The sequence below is a fragment of the Centruroides vittatus genome, unplaced genomic scaffold (genome assembly GCF_030686945.1).
Source record: "Centruroides vittatus isolate TY-2023 unplaced genomic scaffold, ASM3068694v2 contig_2818, whole genome shotgun sequence".
Lineage (NCBI taxonomy): Eukaryota > Metazoa > Arthropoda > Arachnida > Scorpiones > Buthidae > Centruroides > Centruroides vittatus.
This window is the reverse complement of record NW_027121792.1, coordinates 1881757-1901486: the sequence shown is the minus strand read 5'-3', so window position 1 is coordinate 1901486 and position 19730 is coordinate 1881757. Positions and strand designations below refer to the sequence as shown.

Genomic DNA, 19730 nt, shown 5'->3' with positions numbered 1-19730 from the left:
GTTTTCTGCCACAGCTGCTGAGAGACCACATTTATTTGGCATAGTATCGATTTCCTTCATGTCAAATTCCATTTCTTCAATCTCGATATATATAATGTAAGCATTTAAAAGGTAAAAATAATTTTAGAGATTTATTAATTAAATAAAAATAATATATTAATAGTAAATTATGTAAATAATGTAAAGTGTGAATCTTGATTAAAACTGATATCTGAAAAACCAATATTAAAAATATTTTTCTGGAAAGTTATACAAAAACAAAAATACAATAATTATTGTTTTTATTCATTTTTAAACATTACAAAGTTGTAATTTCTTAATAAAATGATTATTACAAAATTTTACCGTTATAATTACCATTTTTTCATGGTAAAAAAAGAGAAACAAAACATTATTTTAACTTATTCCATATAATCTATTTGTTAATTCATGTTTTAAACATTTTAAAGATATTCTCTTATTCTTAGTAGACCTATTACATTACTTATATTTATTCTGAAATACTTATGAATAAAGGATACATCGTATAAAAGTATTATGAAATCTGTTCATATTTGACTTGTTATTCTGTTAAATTAAAAAAAAAAATGTTATAAATATAAAAGTATAGTTAGATTTTTTAATTTGATATACAGTAATTAAAAATACATTTTTTAAAATTTTTAAATCTTATTAATTATATGTCCAAAAAATTTAGCACAATCGTCTAATCTATAAATAGTTCAAATACAGTCTAAGATACAGAATCTGAAGAGACCGAGAAATCCGATACAGTCCCGTTGAGCAGTATTACGGTTTGGAGTGGCATTACGCTTAATGGTCATTGGGCTCCACGTTTCTGCAAAGGGTACAATTACTGCAAGAAATTATAAAGATGAGGTTTTGGAATCCCACGTAAGACTTTTCCGGGGTGCAGATTTCATTTTAATAGACTTTAATGTGTAAATACATAAGGATTCACTCGTCAATGATTCTCTTGACAGGGAAGATATTCATCACATGGAATAGACAGCAAGATCATCGGTCCTGAACCCCATAGAATAGCGATTCCCTACCAGGGTACGCAAAAAAATTAATAATGGTGGATGTACTATAAGAATATTCGGATTGTGACGTCGCCAAAGGCTCAGGCCTTTGGCGACGTCACAATCCGAATATTCTTATGTTGTAATTGTACAGCACTATATAGTTGACCAAGGCTCCACTGTTTGACGAACACGTAAAATAAAACTTAAGAAAATGGGCTGTCAAGGGGGCACGAAAATCGAAAAATGTTGAGAACCGCTGCCGTAGAACATGTGTGGGATGTCTAGGAAGACGAGTTGCATCTAGTCAACTTCCACCAAGAACCATGCAGAAACTAAAAATGCTCTTGTTTAAGAATAGATTTTGCTCTCACAGAACTGATAAACCTTGTAAACCAGCATGAGCAATCGCTGCGTAGCCTGTATGCGGGCAGAAGGCAATCACAGGCTGTATTAACCGTTTTGAATGCAAAAATATTTGCTACAATGTTTAGTACTTTTTGTTTTTTTAATTGAAAACCAAAAATTGTTGTTAAAAATGTTTTACTGACATTTTAAGATTCACGCTGTTCTGATCACTAGTTCTTGGGATACAGACCAAATTAATTAATTATTACGCTTACTTTTTGGACATGAATGTATATTTTCGTATGTTTATACGTACATTATCATAAACGTATATCCAGAATTGTAAATATCTTAGTTACTTCTCATGTTTCATAAGAACGATAGTTCTCAATCTGAAATTAAAATCAGCTATTTAAATTTTCATAATTCGAATAATAATTATAAATAGTAAAATTATATGAAATGACATACGATTCTCCAGTTTTCAACAAGTCAAATCCTTTATTAATGTCATCTAAAGAAATCACGTGCGTAATCAGATCATCTGTAGGAAGTTTTCCTTCCAAATACTCATCCACCATTTTTGGTATGTCAGTCAGACCTTTACTGCCTGAAGAAACATATATATAAATAAAAACTTTTAAAATTTTGAATGTAATATATGCATTATTTACCTCCACAATACGTGCCGACTACAGTTCTTCCCATCAGTAAATCCATTGTAGGAAGACTCACTTCTTCCGGAACTAAACCGATCACAATTAGCTTTCCAGTTCCCATTCGAGTAGCCATAAGGGCAGTTTTCTAAAATGTATGATAAAAATTTTAAAAAATATATTTCATTAGAGAAATTTTCAATCAATGAAAATTATCTCACCGCAACAGCTTTACTTCCAACAGCTACGAATGCATAATCAAGTCCTCCATTTGTCATCTCCATAAGCACAAGTTCGATTGGTTTATCAAAATCTTTTGGATTTATACATTTCGTGCATCCAATTTTTTTAGCTGAAATAATGTTTTTTTTAAAAAAAAAAATATTTTAATATTCTTCAAGAAAAAAATTATCCGAGAAAGTTATTACCTAGTTGAAATTTATCTGGATTAATATCTACTCCAATAATTTCTTTCGCTTCTTGATACAAGCATCCCATAATAACTGACATTCCAACTCCGCCAAGGCCCCATATTGCACACGTAGATCCTTTTTTAACTTTAGCACAATGTACAGCTGCTCCAAATCCAGTTGGTACACAACAACCAAATATAGGTATTTTATCTAAGGGTGCCTTAGAATTTATCTATAATTGAAATAAAAATAAATATTTAAACAAGTGCCTTTTTTTTTTTTTTTTTTTTAACTCTTTCCGCCCTGTGGCACCAAGAGGGCCTCTTTTAGTAGGCCCATTATGGGTTCGGCCAGGCCCACAATGGGGCGACCGGGTGGTGAGGGACGGGGCCCGACATATCCGAACGGACCACCCCCCGAAAAATTCCTGGGGATTATTCGACCCGTTCGGATTCGATCCCGGGTCCCCCAGAGCGGTAGGCTGCCACCTTTACCGCATCCGGCCATCCGGCCATCAAACAAGTGCCTAATTAAGTTTTAACTACTACGTCAAATACTAACCTTCGTCAAATTCCTTTCATGGAAAATACTGTATTCCGAAAAAGTACCAAGATTTACCACTTGAGATAAAAGAACACCTTTACATTTTATTGATTTTGGGTCATTTGATAAATTTCCTTTTTCATTTCTAAAAAAATTTTTTAATTACTGATAGATATGTTGTATATACAGTGTATATATATATATTTATTTATTTATTTATTTATTTAACGTAATTTTCATTAAATTAAGCATACACAATTTTGGCACAAAGATTTGTATCGGGATTTTTGCAAAGATCGCATTGTTGACATTGTGGTATGAACAGAGGGATAACATGATCTCCTATAATAAAATATTTATTATTTTTGTTCAATAATTTTTTATTTTAAATTTGAAAAATATTTAATCTAAGAATTATTATTTTTAATTGTCACCGGGTCGTATTGATTTCACTTCTGCTCCAACACTTTCTACTATTCCGGCTGCTTCATGACCCAAAAGAACAGGAAAGTATTCTTTGGGATTAAATCCATTAAGGATACTTTCATCTGAATGGCAAACACCAGTAGATATTATCTATAATGGATTAAAAAATAATAATGTATGGTTTATATATACTTCAAACAATATAATAAACTAGCAGATATGCCCGAGCAATGCCGGGCCTAAGTAATGATAGCGAAGATTAAGATTATTAAGTTATAGTCACAAAAGAAAGAGAGTAATTTCATCAACGAACTAAGTATTTCGAAAGAAAGGTCGAATTTGAAAATCGAATATGTTCTAACATATTACTCTTTTTCTTCTTTTTCCTCCAGAGCCCGTAAATCTTGCACATCGCTTTCTCTTGTTCTCCATTGTTACTTAACACTTTGGTACTTAAATTTGGTACCCTGTGTACCAAATTTCAACTTTCAACTCCTAACCGTTTGGGATCTTAACATTTCCATTGTTACGTAACACTTCTATTGTTGACCCTTCCATTGTTACTTAACACTTACATTGTTGATGGAAGTGTTAAGACAATCCTGCCCCTCTCCCCTGTGGGGAGGAATTTCGAAAAATCCCTTCTTAGCGTGCGTTCTTATGACGTACCCTAACTGTGTACCAAATTTCAACTTTCAACTCCTAACCGTTTGGGCGATCTTAATCATTTCCATTGTTACGTAACACTTCTATTGTTGACCCTTCCATTGTTACTTAACACTTACATTGTTGATGGAAGTGTTAAGACAATCTTGCCCCTCTCCCCTGTGGGGAGGAATTTCGAAAAATCCCTTCTTAGCGTGCGTTCTTATGACGTACCCTAACTGTGTACCAAATTTCAACTTTCAACCCCTAACCGTTTGGGCGCTGCGCTGATTATTATTATTATTATCAACTCGTCTCGATTATATATATAGATATCTAAATTAAAATTTATATATTAATGCTTACTTTCACACGAACTTCGTCTTTCTCTGGAACAGCAACTTCTATTGTCTCAATAGATAGAGGCTTATTCGCTGACCATGCTACAGCAGCCTTACATTTAATTGACTAAAACAATATGAAATTTATATTTGGTAACATTTTATAATAAATTATTATTTGAGATAATAAAAATTCACTGAATTAAAATCTATATACAAGGTGTCCCAAAAGTTTACATGCATACAAAGGTAAAATGTAACTTTATTCACAAAGCATTAAAATGTCAACGAAACATATGGTGATCTGCCAATGGGGTAACTTCTAGCAGGAATTCCTGTGTGGAAACTGGATTCTGTTTAGGTGTTAGACACATGAAGGAAATCCAGAACACTGCATGGTGGCCAGCCCATTGGTCAGACACAAACCAATGGCCAACTACCAGCGTTCAATGGTTTTATTTATTCGGCCACTGATGGGCTTGATTTGTGTCACTGTATGGAGACTTTTCTGACACCCTGTATATAAATGAGGATGTTTGTTTGTTTGTTTGCTTGTTTGCTATACACTCCAGACCGTTCGGCCAATTGCTACAAAACAAAGCAGACTTCTAAAATAGATAATGTCGTGCATTCCACCCCAAAATATCGATTGGATTTTCGTAAATCAATCAATTAATTTCTATCTACCGCTCATTTCACGCAGCGCCATCTATTGGCAACAAATTTAAGAAAATAATAAACTAAATATAATTCTTACAGAAAAGGAAATAATTTTAAAAATACATATATTATACAATATCATTACTGAGACATGTAGTATATAGCACTTGCCTGCGTGGAATCCAAAATGTTACCCTGTGGAAAGTATTTAATTTTCCATATCTAACAACTAGGGGTTTTCGTTTCTAAATGGTAGTCTAATTACATAATATAATATAAGGATACCGGCCAGAATAAAATATGTTTTAAGTAATTTTCTAGGGTGCCGAGTTTAAGTTCGATTGATGGCAGATCATCATTTGATATTCGGCTGTGAATGACACAGTTTCTTAGTGTTAACGTTATGAAAAAATATGTGTTAAAAAATTTAAGATATCACATTTTCAATTGATGTTTACGTGACCAATGAAATTGTGCCATTTCGTACCATCCCAGTATAGCAACAGACGTGACAATGGTAAGCTGAAATAACTAAACTCTTTATATGGTTTTGGTTTTAATGTTTGTTATAGTAGAGTTGTCCCTTGATAGTCCGACGTTTTGTAATCCGACATGCTCAGTAGTCCGACGCACTTCCCGTCAAGGTCACCGTAGTCCCGTCTTCAAAGTGTGAGCACAGTATGTACACAGTATGTACAGTACATATTTACATATGTACATAATAAATCTACCTACGTTGTAGCAATTAGTTATAATGTTTATAAATTATTGTACGTATGTATCAGTGGCGTGCCGTGACATTTGATGACAGGGAAGCTGCATTTCTGTAAGAAACCGACTTCCAGAGGCAATCAGTTAATTGCGCGTCAGTGATGGTCTAGGGCAGGAGTGGCCAACTTTTGTGCACATAAGATCTACTTTTTATCGTAAAAATGTGTCGCGATCGACTTGTTGTCATAGGCATAGTCTAAGTGGGGAGGGGGAAGTGTGAAATACATACTATGTTTATACACTGTTTCAGTAAGAAGTGCTTATGAGTTGAAAATATATCTCGACTCATCGAAGTGCACTCACTGCTTATGAGTCGAGTCATAACTGCGTGCATACAGTTGCGTTCGGTTACAAATATAATACATTAAGTCAAGACATCGCTAGCGATCGACCAAAATTGGCTTGGCGATCGATCGGTCGATCGCGATCGACATGTTGGCCACCCCTGGTCTAGGGCAGGGATGAGCAACCTGCGGTCCTCGGGTTGCATTCATATATTTTGCGGCCCGCGACGCATAAAATGTGAATAAATATGTCAATTTCCCAGCTTAAGACAGTTCTCGATGAACAAAACCAGCTGCCATGATGCAAGTATGATGAAATATACGATAAGCACGAAGATCTTTAACGAGTTAGCAATACTGAAATACGAGCGAGATTTGTGCGCAGATAATTTCTTACCACACTAAATTTAACAGAAAAATTCACCAGAAAACGATTATTGATGCTAATGTGTGAAATTCCATTTAATCCATGCAAGATGTGTGATTACCAGAGCCCCTTCGGCCGCCAATTTAAAGTATTTTAATCTTTAAAATTGGCGTTTCCACTTCCCGGGACGAGGACCCATGGGTTGGATTTGTGGGAAGCGAGTGTTCGGGTTGTTTCATTGCGTCGAATTACATACACAGAACGAGGTGCTTGACGTGTAAGTGCGTGAGTGCGAGAATTCGAGTAAAGGTTAAACGGTGTATATCTTCGTGTACAGTGATGTTATGTCCGTGTGTGTGTGTGTGTGTGTGTGATCGAAGAACATCTTCGGCATGTCTAAAAACAGAAAAACAGTAAATTACGTACGAGAATAAGATGTGTTGAAAATGAAACGAAAGAGTTCTTACCATCGGAGACTTCGGAAAATATTCACTTGTACGATAAATGGCCACTTCGTCCTCTTCGTGGTAAAGTTGGGGAGGGAGATACTTCTCCCTCCCAAATGTTCCTATAAAACACAAAGACAGTGAGAAAAAAAGAAGTTCATTCATTTATTATCTAAGGTCAACATTATTACCTGTATCAGCTAGTCTTTCTTCCCGAACGGTGTCATGAGGAGAGCGAAGGACCTGACCTAACCTAACCAGAAGCTCAATCCTCGTAACAGCTGTTTGGGAAGAAAGGTCGGTCAAATGTCGCGTCCGGTGAGTAAACGTGTCACGTCCGGGAAAAGGTGTCGAGTCCGGGAGAAAAGTGTCGAATCCGGTCAGAATGTCGCATCCGGGAGCAAAAGACGAGCTGGGGAAAATCGAAGAGGATCACCGCCTAGGCCAAGGGAAACGCAGCCACCCGCAGCAACAAAACCGCGGTCCCTCGACTTCGGCGGCGCTCTCCTCCGATTCTTCCCCGTTCCGACTTCCGAAAGACGATGGCGACGACGTCGCGAGCGTGGACGAAGAGGCAGGCATCGCGAAAATACAAGTAACAACGAAACCCAAAAAGAGGAGTCGGAGCTGCTGTCACTTCGTACGTCTTCCACAACAAGGCCTGTGGCTGGCTGATCCCTGACGACCTTGGCCAAGCGGAATGGACTCAGAACTCTCCCGCCTCCGGGAGAGTGCCACGCCACACGCACTGGGGGAAGGTCGTCACCACCCGCTGCCTCTCGCTCGACGGTCTCCAACGACGCCGAACATTCGGCAGAGAACAAGTCCACCATCGGATCCTCGAACGTCTCATCGGAGCCGTCCGAGGAACCCCCTCCCTCCGGCGCCACCGCATTCTTCCGTCGGAACCTCCGGCGAAACCACTCCATCTTCATTCTGAAAAAAAAAAAGAAAGTTTGCAATTAGTCGATTAAAGCAAAAGCTTAAATCAATGTCTAAATTCTTCCGAGAAAAGCAAAATGCTCACCGCAGCTGCCTTTTTAAATCTAAAAGATTCGAATCCGACCATCGAACGACGTGCCGAGATGTCTTCTGGGACCGATTAACGCAGAAAAAGTCCAAGATTATACTCACGACGAATCGGAATTCGGATAGTTCGCGTTAGATCCTACCGGAAATTGCTAGAACGTTCCAACTGTATTTGTAGTAGAGACGACCGACCCGGAACGAAGAAACTCTCTTACGTGTAATTTGTATTTGTACGACAGTAAATTAAAGACACGCCGCACGTAGCCACGAGGAAAAGGCACTCGAGCCCAAGTCGTAACAAGTGTTTCCTTCTAGAGCAATTTACCCTAACGTGTACGCCACATAAACGCGACGACGGCATTTAAAAGAGTTTCGTGCAAAGAAATTGCCAACGAGTCGACCAAAACACAAGACAAACGTACGAAGAAGCGAAACGTGCCCACAGCCCAACTCGACATTCGGGACACGAACGTTCAAGTGGCCCGAAGAATTGGCAGAGGGTTACGTAAGTGTGGAAGATCGACTGCACTCAGAAAAGACTACCTTGTGGAAAGACCCAAAAGCCTAAGGTAAAGAATTCTTTGTGTCCATCCTGTATAGATAAGTGTTAAGTGTATTAGTATTAGTGCAGACAATTTAATTCTGGCAAAATAAGCCATTGAAAAGCGTTGTAACTAATACATAAATTGCACGGAGAAGTCGGAGATCAAAGGGCGAAATTTTTGACCTGTCCAAGGAACATCCGATGCTTCAGAATACGGTCTCCGTCCATCAATGTTACCAGAGTATATTTTAGTTAAAATTCGTATTTAAAGTTAGCATTAAATAATTTTTAATTCAATTTCTATAAATAATCCTTATTCTTTGACCGTGTTAATAAAATATAAATGAATTAATTACGAAAAAAAACCAATGAGCAAATACTTAATCCGTTTTCGGCGCTTCGGTCGCTTTCCAATGTGGCGGCTTGTTTAAAAGTCCTAATTCACAAGCGACGGCAGATTTAAACGCAAATACGCCGGCCGATGCCGTCTCCGTAAGTTGGATTAAACGAAACGAAAATAAAATCTTACAGCTAGCTAAATTCTAATTAAAATCTTACTTTGTGTACTGTCGGCGTCCAAAAGTCTTCTTAAAACCACTTCGGGTAGCAAAAACACTGAGAAAAGGCAAAAAACACACCGAAAACAGGAGCAAAGAGCGCACAAGTCCGTCCGGCAAGCGAAAAACGTGCAAAGTGACGCAAAATCGTGTTGCAACAATACGCGTTTCCATAGAAACATAGAAACCGCAATTGTTGCCGTTTCTATGGAGATTAGAAAGCGCTTAACGAATTCGAATGCGATTGACGTAATGGATTCTTTTTCAATTTTAAGGCTAAATATCTGGAATTATTACGTTTCAATCCCCCGAGTGACGACCGGATTGGGATCGAGACACTCCCTACCGGGGCCGCCTTCCGTTTCCATTCTCCACAAGGGATTAGAAGCAAGATTTTCTATAATCGAACGTCATCTTTACCTCGCCACCCCCAAAACTAGAACAAATCATTCCTCTCGTTCGTCCAGTATTCTCCGATCGACTGACAGCGCTATTGTTACTAAATTTCCTAATATTTCGTTTGTCCAACGCCATTTTAAAAGCACATAGGGAAGAACATATAAAATTAACACGAAATAAACTTGAAAATCTTTTTAAAAATATCATAGATCTTCCAATAAACTAATTCGAGCTTAAATTAATCCTTAAATTCTTCCGAGAAAAGCAAAATGCTCACCGCAGCTGCTTTTTAAATCTAAAAGATTCGAATCCGAAGCGCAAACGGACGACCATCGAACGATGTCTTCTGGGACCGATTCTCCAAGTAATATTAAATAAATTCTTACGTCTAGGGTCAATATGGACTAAGACTTACCTCAAAAATCTTTCAGTCTTCTCCGCAAAAGTCCGCAAACCGCAAAAAAACCAACGCAATCCAAGAGCACAAGAAAAGCACGTCCGACCACAACCAGAAACACAATCGAACTGCGAATCGTCATGCGTGACGTTTTTCGAACAAACGTTAAAAGACGCGTCAACAATGTTCGAATTACGTAAAAATTCGAATTTAAAAAATCAATTTTATTTTTTTTAATTAATTTATATATTTTTTTTCTTTTTAAATTTTGCTTCAATCATTTTCTTGTGTTCGGAATTTGATAAATAAATTATTTTCTGCATTTACATAGTGCAGAATGTCCAACGTGGAGATCTTTTTCAATTCTACGTCTGGAGGCTCGACCGTCTCCGAAAATCGCCCGAAATTCGTTTGAATAAACATCTTTTTTGTTCATTTTCGGCCATGGCGTGAAATAAATCAAATTCTTAGGATTTCGCCCAATATTATTTCGCTTTTCGGAAAGATTCCTCGGTCGCCGGCGGGGTTGCGGGTTTCGCGTATTAATGCAACATCAAACTGGATAAAGTTAATACAGTGGTGCCTCGTATAACGTTCGCCTCGAGCAACGGACTGGCTGCGAACAACGGACTTTCCGGCATAATTGGTGACTGCTCCATGGGTGCGTTCTTTAATGCGTCTCCGCTACTACGGGAGTGCGCTGCTGTTTGTAGGCATTTAGAAACGACGGTGAAAGAAAGAAAGATGGTGGCGCTCGCAATATCGATAGTATCGTGATAGAGGAATCTATAATTCTAAAATATGAGCTTTAAAAGGCAAAAGAAGGGTCCCAATTGTAAAATTTAACCATAAAATGGATTATTTGTTGAAAGAGCATTCAAAATAGCCTCGAAAAAAAATTCATAAAGACACTTACATCACCGCGCTTTCACAATTTCTAAATTCTCATTCTCATTTCTAATTCATAAAGACACTTACATCACTCGCGCTTTCACAATTTCTAAATTCTCATTCATAAAACCACGTAATGGACCCGGAAACGAAACTATCTGAGCCATGGAGGACGCCATGTTGCTTTCCACCGTAAACTACTGCTACGAGCGACCGTTTTTGCCGTTCGACGGCGCGCACTCCCACCGGAATTTAGGAACGCGTTCCGCAGGAATTTTTAAACGGATGTCGCTCGCGCAGAGTTACGCGGAGGAATAAAAGAACACACTCCATGTTCATTTTTTATGATACAGTACGGTTATTTTATGCTGCGGAACGAATTAGATGTTTTAACATGTATTTCTATGGGAAAATGCGTTTCGTATAACGGACGTTTCACTTAACGGACGTGCACCTGGAACGGATTAAGTACGTTATATGAAGCACCACTGTATTAAAAATACCGAAAAACCTTTATAATACGGCCAAACGAAAATGAAGTCCTGCACAGAGGATTTTTTTTTAAAAGCCAGAAATTCGAGGAGAAAGAATGGTGGCTTGTCCCTGGCTCAATTTGTTTATTCTCTTGTGGCTGTCGGCCATAATAATATACTTATATTTGTTAATTTTAGTTAGTCTTAGTCTTTCCTTTGTTTCTTTGTCTTCTCCTTTCCTAAACTTTCAAAGACCGTTATCGCCTTGGGGTGGAATGAGCGGTTCTAAGAATCGGAACACGGAACAATAGAAGGTGCAGCCGGGTGGATAGCGCCCGAATATAGATCACTTTTGGACGAGACACGAGGGAGATCAGACGTGTGAGGAGCTCGAAAAGAAGTTGGTCGAGATAGAAGAAGTTCGAGGCCGTCCATACAGGGACCGAGTAAGAGAACGTAAGTCTCAAATAACGATATAGAGGAGAGAATCCGAAAGACGGAAGTCGATAACAGAACCGAGACCATCCCCAAAGTGCGTATCGTCCTGAAAATAGAAAAATCCCGGGTGAAGACACTTTTTTCAATTCTCATTTCTTCCCACTTTCCTATCCCCTCATTTTTCTTTTAGTATTAAGTTAGATTTAAGTTAGGTTAGTTACGCGTTTTTCCCCAAAATTTTATTGTCGCGCGATCGGGGAACGGTCACTTCGTGCCTTGTTTGGTACCAGGAGTTTTGTGAAAGCCTCGCCGAATCTAAGGGTTTTATGTAACCAGTTGGGATTCCTGATAAAACTTATTTGTACAAAGTGAAATAAAGGGACTTTGAACGTCTGTATATTTGTTGTAAAGTCTTTCTGTACTTTCGTTCGCGGACCGTACGGTACCACTTGTATGTACTGTACACCACACTCTGTGTCGGATCGTCGCGCATGACGATTCGCAGTTCGATTGTGTTTCTGGTTGTGGTCGGACGTGCTTTTCTTGTGCTCTTGGATTGCGTTGGTTTTTTTGCGGTTTGCGGACTTTTGCGGAGAAGACTGAAGATTTTTGAGGTAAGTCTTAGTCCATATTGACCTTAGACGTAAGAATTTATTTAATATTACTTGGAGAATCGGTCCCAGAAGACATCGTTCGATGGTCGTCCGTTTGCGCTTCGGATTCGAATCTTTTAGATTTAAAAAGCAGCTGCGGTGAGCATTTTGCTTTTCTCGGAAGAATTTAAGGATTAATTTAAGCTCGAATTAGTTTATTGGAAGATTTATGATATTTTTAAAAAGATTTTCAAGTTTATTTCGTGTTAATTTTATATGTTCTTCCCTATGTGCTTTTAAAATGGCGTTGGACAAACGAAATATTAGGAAATTTAGTAACAATAGCGCTGTCAGTCGATCGGAGAATACTGGACGAACGAGAGGAATGATTTGTTCTAGTTTTGGGGGTGGCGAGGTAAAGATGACGTTCGATTATAGAAAATCTTGCTTCTAATCCCTTGTGGAGAATGGAAACGGAAGGCGGCCCCGGTAGGGAGTGTCTCGATCCCAATCCGGTCGTCACTCGGGGGATTGAAACGTAATAATTCCAGATATTTAGCCTTAAAATTGAAAAAGAATCCATTACGTCAATCGCATTCGAATTCGTTAAGCGCTTTCTAATCTCCATAGAAACGGCAACAATTGCGGTTTCTATGTTTCTATGGAAACGCGTATTGTTGCAACACGATTTTGCGTCACTTTGCACGTTTTTCGCTTGCCGGACGGACGTGTGCGCTCTTTGCTCCTGTTTTCGGTGTGTTTTTTGCCTTTTCTCAGTGTTTTTTGCTACCCGAAGTGGTTTTAAGAAGACTTTTGGACGCCGACAGTACACAAAGTAAGATTTTAATTAGAATTTAGCTAGCTGTAAGATTTTATTTTCGTTTCGTTTAATCCAACTTACGGAGACGGCATCGGCCGGCGTATTTGCGTTTAAATCTGCCGTCGCTTGTGAATTAGGACTTTTAAACAAGCCGCCACATTGGAAAGCGACCGAAGCGCCGAAAACGGATTAAGTATTTGCTCATTGGTTTTTTTTCGTAATTAATTCATTTATATTTTATTAACACGGTCAAAGAATAAGGATTATTTATAGAAATTGAATTAAAAATTATTTAATGCTAACTTTAAATACGAATTTTAACTAAAATATACTCTGGTAACATTGATGGACGGAGACCGTATTCTGAAGCATGGGATGTTCCTTGGACAGGTCAAAAATTTCGCCCTTTGATCTCCGACTTCTCCGTGCAATTTATGTATTAGTTACAACGCTTTTCAATGGCTTATTTTGCCAGAATTAAATTGTCTGCACTAATACTAATACACTTAACACTTATCTATACAGGATGGACACAAAGAATTCTTTACCTTAGGCTGTTTGGGTCTTTCCACAAGGTAGTCTTTTCTGAGTGCAGTCGATCTTCCACACTTACGTAACCCTCTGCCAATTCTTCGGGCCACTTGAACGTTCGTGTCCCGAATGTCGAGTTGGGCTGTGGGCACGTTTCGCTTCTTCGTACGTTTGTCTTGTGTTTTGGTCGACTCGTTGGCAATTTCTTTGCACGAAACTCTTTTAAATGCCGTCGTCGCGTTTATGTGGCGTACACGTTAGGGTAAATTGCTCTAGAAGGAAACACTTGTTACGACTTGGGCTCGAGTGCCTTTTCCTCGTGGCTACGTGCGGCGTGTCTTTAATTTACTGTCGTACAAATACAAATTACACGTAAGAGAGTTTCTTCGTTCCGGGTCGGTCGTCTCTACTACAAATACAGTTGGAACGTTCTAGCAATTTCCGGTAGGATCTAACGCGAACTATCCGAATTCCGATTCGTCGTGAGTATAATCTTGGACTTTTTCTGCGTTAATCGGTCCCAGAAGACATCTCGGCACGTCGTTCGATGGTCGGATTCGAATCTTTTAGATTTAAAAAGGCAGCTGCGGTGAGCATTTTGCTTTTCTCGGAAGAATTTAGACATTAATTTAAGCTTTTGTTTTAATCGACTAATTGCAAACTTCTTTTTTTTTCAGAATGAAGATGTTGGAGTGGTTTCGCCGGAGGTTCCGACGGAAGAATGCGGTGGCGCCGGAGGGAGGGGGTTCCTCGGACGGCTCCGATGAGACGTTCGAGGATCCGGTGGTGGACTTGGTCTCTGCCGAATGTTCGGTGTCGTTGGAGACCGTCGAGCGAGAGGCAGCGGGTGGTGACGACCTTCCCCCAGTGCGTGTGGCGTGGCACTCTCCCGGAGGCGGGAGAGTTCTGAGTCCATTCCACTTGGCCAAGGTCGTCAGGGATCAGCCAGCCACAGGCCTTGTTGTGGAAGACGTACGAAGTGACAGCAGCTCCGACTCCTCTTTTTGGGTTTCGTTGTTACTTGTATTTTCGCGATGCCTGCCTCTTCGTCCACGCTCGCGACGTCGTCGCCATCGTCTTTCGGAAGTCGGAACGGGGAAGAATCGGAGGAGAGCGCCGCCGAAGTCGAGGGACCGCGGTTTTGTTGCTGCGGGTGGCTGCGTTTCCCTTGGCCTAGGCGGTGATCCTCTTCGATTTTCCCCAGCTCGTCCTTTGCACCCGGATGCGACATTCTGACCGGATTCGACACTTTTCTCCCGGACTCGACACCTTTTCCCGGACGTGACCCACGGATTTGTCTCCCGAACGTGACACTCGATAGACGACAACGGATTTGACTCCCGATTGTGACCACCCGGACGTGACACGTTTACTCACCGGACGTGACATTTGACCGACCTTTCTTCCCAAACAGCTGTTACGAGGATTGAGCTTCCGGTTAGGTTAGGTCAGGTCCTTCGCTCTCCTCATGACACTGTTCGGGAAGAAAGACTAGCTGATACAGGTAATAATGTTGACCTTAGATAATAAATGAATGAACTTCTTCTTTTCTCACTGTCTTTGTGTTTTGTAGGAACATTTGGGAGGGAGATACTTCTCCCTCCCCAACTTTACCACGAAGAGGACGAAGTGGCCATTTATCGTACAAGTGAATATTTTCCGAAGTCTCCGATGGTAAGAACTCTTTCGTTTCATTTTCAACACATCTTATTCTCGTACGTAATTTACTGTTTTTCTGTTTTTAGACATGCCGAAGATGTTCTTCGATCACACGACACACACACACACACGGACATAACATCACTGTACACGAAGATATACACCGTTTAACCTTTACTCGAATTCTCGCACTCACGCACTTACACGTCAAGCGCCTCGTTCTGTGTATGTAATTCGACACAATGAAACAACCCGAACACTCGCTTCCCACAAATCCAACCCCTGGGTCCTCGTCCCGGGAAGTGGAAACGCCAATTTTAAAGATTAAAGTACTTTAAATTGGCGGCCGAAGGGGCTCTGGTAATCACACTTCTTGCATGGATTAAATGGAATTTCACACATTAGCATAAATAATCGTTTTGTGATGAATTTTTCTGTTAAATTTAGTGTGGTAAGAAATTATCTGCGCACAAATCTCGCTCGTATTTCAGTATTGCTAACTCGTTAAAGATCTTCGTGCTTATCGTATATTTCATCATACAAGCATCATGGCAGCTGGTTTTGTTCATCGAGAACTGTCTTAAGCTGGAAAATTGATATATTTATTCACATTTTATGCGTCGCGGGCCGCAAAATATATGAATGCGGCCCGAGGACCGCAGGTTGCTCATCCCTGCCCTAGACCATCACTGACGCGCAATTAACTGATTGCCTCTAGAAGTCGGCTTTTTACAGCAACGCAGCTTCCCTGCCATCAAATGTCACGGCACGCCACTGAATCTTATCATTTATTTCACATGTAGTATAGAAATTTGTAATAAGATACATAATGCAATTATAATAAAATATCAATTTTAATTAATTGAAACTACGTTAAAATATGAAAATTTATATTTTAGAAAATTCGGTGGAAGCGGCGCTTCCACCGCTTCCAATGATGGCACGCCACTGGTATGTATTATTTATGCTTATACATACTGTATGTACATTTATTGGCTTCCATATTTCTTTTAATAAACATGTTTTAGTTAACCGAAATGGGTTTCATTTCCATATTCACTTATGCAGCATTTTACTCATAACATGTAGGAAATTTATAGGCTACTGCTAGCTAAACAATGCCAAATATGTCATCACTTTCGGTAATCCGACACCCCTTTGGTCCCATACCTGTCGGATTATCAAGGGACTACTGTATATGATTTATGTAACTACAAAGGTTATCTTGCGTAAGGGTTTATCACACCGAATGACCAATCTAACACATTTTAAAAATTCTTTCTCTACTGTAAGATACACAATTTAAAGATTTTTAAAATAAATTCGCTCAGGAATTGATTATTAATAAATTCTATTAAAAATTTTATTAAAAATATTAGCGTAATTCAGCATTTATGTAATTGTTTTTCTGAAATATCGATGAGTGTAGTAATCAGTATCATAAATTACGATGCAATTTCTAAAATACAGTTTGAAATATGGAATATGACAGCCGTTATGACCAACAAAAAAAATATGACACTTAAATATATCATTTCATAAATCATAATATAAAATCTATACTAGTCATAAAAGCGAGTATTGTATATCTTTTGTATAAAATATAGAAAGCAAAATTTATTTCAAATACATTTAATTTATATGAAAAAACCGTAACGATCAGTCTGTTTGTATGTTAATTGTGTCTCAGAAATGCCTGATCATATTTTAACCAAAATTCATATTTTAAATCTGTCGATTCAGGAGGAGGTTTATACACATTATATAAATTAAACTGTAACGGATTTTCCACTGTTTCTTAGTCTCTCTGTTGATGGCGACATATTAATCAACAGCTTTCCGTCAAGCGATTATCTATAACAGGGCTTCCTAGAGTCCAACAAATATCTCAATCCGCTACTTGTCGCCTAAAACCCAGCCGTATTTTATAAAATAAGAGAAAAAAGAGTAGACCGCGAATAATGTGACACCCGAAAATGTGTTACTGTAAAAGCAAAGCCATATTGGTCTATTGTTCTCTTATAACATTGAGGCATTTCGATATAAATAAACCACTACAAAAGTACAATTAGGAACTAACGGGATTTCGAACTATCCGAGTTACAATTAACGAGGATTTCTTGTGTATCGCTTATTTATTTTATTAAAAAAAATTATTATTTAAAAAAACAAGCTTTAAAGTCATTGTGTATATACGAAATTGTTAACAAAAACTTAATAAGAATGTAATCAAGAACTCATCTTGTTAAATAAATTAAAATTAAAGATGGTGAGGTTTTATGCAATATTTACCAATAGCGTATATCAAAAGGTCACTCAACTTTGTTATCTAGTACAAAGTTCACATTTGAAAAATGTGTGCGCTAAATTCTACTGTTATATAGTTTATAAGATTTTTGCTTTACCTTTCCTTGAGTGGGGAACATCGTTTCGACTATAATAAAAATACATATTGATCATATATCTAAATTACAACTTCATACAAAATTATATATTTATCTTAAACACAAAAAAACATTTAAAAAAATTAATTATATAAATAAATATCTGAATCAGTTTTGTCACAGTTTGTAGAGTTAAATGTAATCTGTCATAAATACAGTTTTAGATTAATTAGTTTTATTTCAAAGATAAAGTCGTGCAACTATTCTATAAACACAGTTTGTAGTATGGTTGCATAATTAATAATAAGCATATAATTAGACCCGTATGTCCATGCATTTATAGTTATTACTTAAAGTTAACAAAGCAGTTAAACACTTACTGGTTTCCTTGGATAATTGCTAAAAATGTAAAAGTACTAACGGATAACAAATGCTAGTTTGTTACACTAATGTTGCGCTACTTGTTTCCTGTTAATATAATAGCGATTATCTATTTTTCCTGTTAATATAACAGGAAACAAGTTACTCAACATTACAGTATTTAAAATGTTACGTAATTGAATGTAACACTTTAACATATTAAAAATATATATATAAAATATAAAACATAAATAATACATTAAATTTTTATATAACTATAAAAGTTTTTATTTTATATATATTTAAATTTAATCATTTAATAGCCAAATTCTAGCCCGATCATTCAGGCGATCGTTGGGTGTTTCTATATATCTAGGGAAAATTTGCAAAACTAGGGAATTTTAAAGAGTAAAGGGGAAAATAAATGGTTTAAAACATCCAAGTCTAGGCAATTTTATATTAAAAAAACTATTTGACTGAACAAAAAAGTAAAACTGGGAATTTGTAAATTGCAACAGTACTAAAACCGAGTCGGGTCGGTTAGATTATGTTTTATTTCTCTGAAATCATATAATGTCATACATTGAGTGTCGTTGATGTACTGATCGAATTCGATATATTGTGTACTTTATATTAATGAAGCCTGTGGAAGGCTGTACGGTATCTGACTTGTGAGAGTACTGTTTCACTATGTCAAGCTCTCTGTACGCATTTTTCCCATTTCCATCATCTAATTCATCATAATAGCGAGGTTGAGGCCGAAATTTTTAAACCCGAACACGTGTTACGTCGGACGTTCAGCGCCGCCTTTCAAGTCTGTTAGTTAATTGTCAATTTGTTCGTGTTTTAAAGTAAAGGAGAACCATTGTACTTTGCTTGTAAATATTGTTTCATACGCTCATAAAATACAGAATAAAATAATTAGTTATTCATGATGCTAATTTATTATTGGTCATACACACGAGATTAGTCAGAATTATTGGGGAATAGTCGAAAGTTGTTATACATATTTTTAAACACAGACTTTCTCTATGGGATTTAGCTGAGGTGAATATGGATGCTTCAACTATATTTGTTCTTCTCTAAGATAATTAGTCACTAGTTTTTTTTTTTTTTCATTAATGATGAAGTTCAATGTTTAAATTACAATTCTTTGACATTTGTGACTTTAGAAATATAAATGATTCTCGGTTTCTTTTGTCGTTTAGTGTCTTTCCTTTTTTTAAAGGAAATTGATAATTTAGAGATATACCGTATGTAACTAAACGTTTACTCAAAGTTGATAATAATAAGCTAGAAGCTTCGAAGTGGTACCCACAAGATTTTTACCACAAGTTATTCTGGTTAACATTTCGAATAAAAACCATTTGTTTCGATGCAATTTTATCCTCATAAGCACGAAATTAAACGATAAAAATATCTCCCGTGAACTTTGACCTATAGACCTGGAAGTTACATTGATTCCACTACACAATCTACCAAATAATCGGTTGAACACAAATATGATGTTGACACTAAAAAACACAAAAGTGTCCTGACAATGTATGCCTCTGATAATGATGTGCATGCCCACTTTGACAAAGCCACCATTATCAAATGATTTAAACAATACCACCATATGAAGACAAACCCTCGAGATATTTAAATCTGAAAAATAAGTTATTACATTAATTTCAAGTATGAAAAACAGTTATTGTATGACTGGCAATCTGTATATGAACAACAGGGAC

At 37.6% G+C, this 19730-nt stretch overlaps 1 protein-coding gene and 1 long non-coding RNA gene across 2 annotated transcripts; one reads left to right on the top strand and one right to left on the bottom strand.

Moving 5' to 3' along the window:
* Positions 1 to 264: 264 nt before the first annotated feature.
* Positions 265 to 18107, bottom strand: LOC136972162 (alcohol dehydrogenase class-3 chain L-like). Its single transcript, XM_067266721.1, has 12 exons — positions 18021 to 18107; positions 17662 to 17690; positions 4423 to 4524; positions 3420 to 3561; positions 3240 to 3327; positions 3004 to 3130; positions 2458 to 2674; positions 2251 to 2381; positions 2048 to 2177; positions 1845 to 1983; positions 1690 to 1765; positions 265 to 567 (listed from the first exon to the last, which is right to left on the bottom strand). The coding sequence occupies exons 2-11, from the start codon at positions 17680 to 17682 to the stop codon at positions 1729 to 1731; spliced, it is 1134 nt and encodes a 377-aa protein (XP_067122822.1). The 5' UTR covers positions 17683 to 17690; positions 18021 to 18107; the 3' UTR covers positions 265 to 567; positions 1690 to 1728.
* Positions 15033 to 15518, top strand: LOC136972179 (uncharacterized). The gene is made up of 2 exons (XR_010880294.1): positions 15033 to 15271; positions 15343 to 15518. It is a non-coding gene; the product is annotated as an uncharacterized lncRNA (long non-coding RNA).
* Positions 18108 to 19730: the final 1623 nt, after the last annotated feature.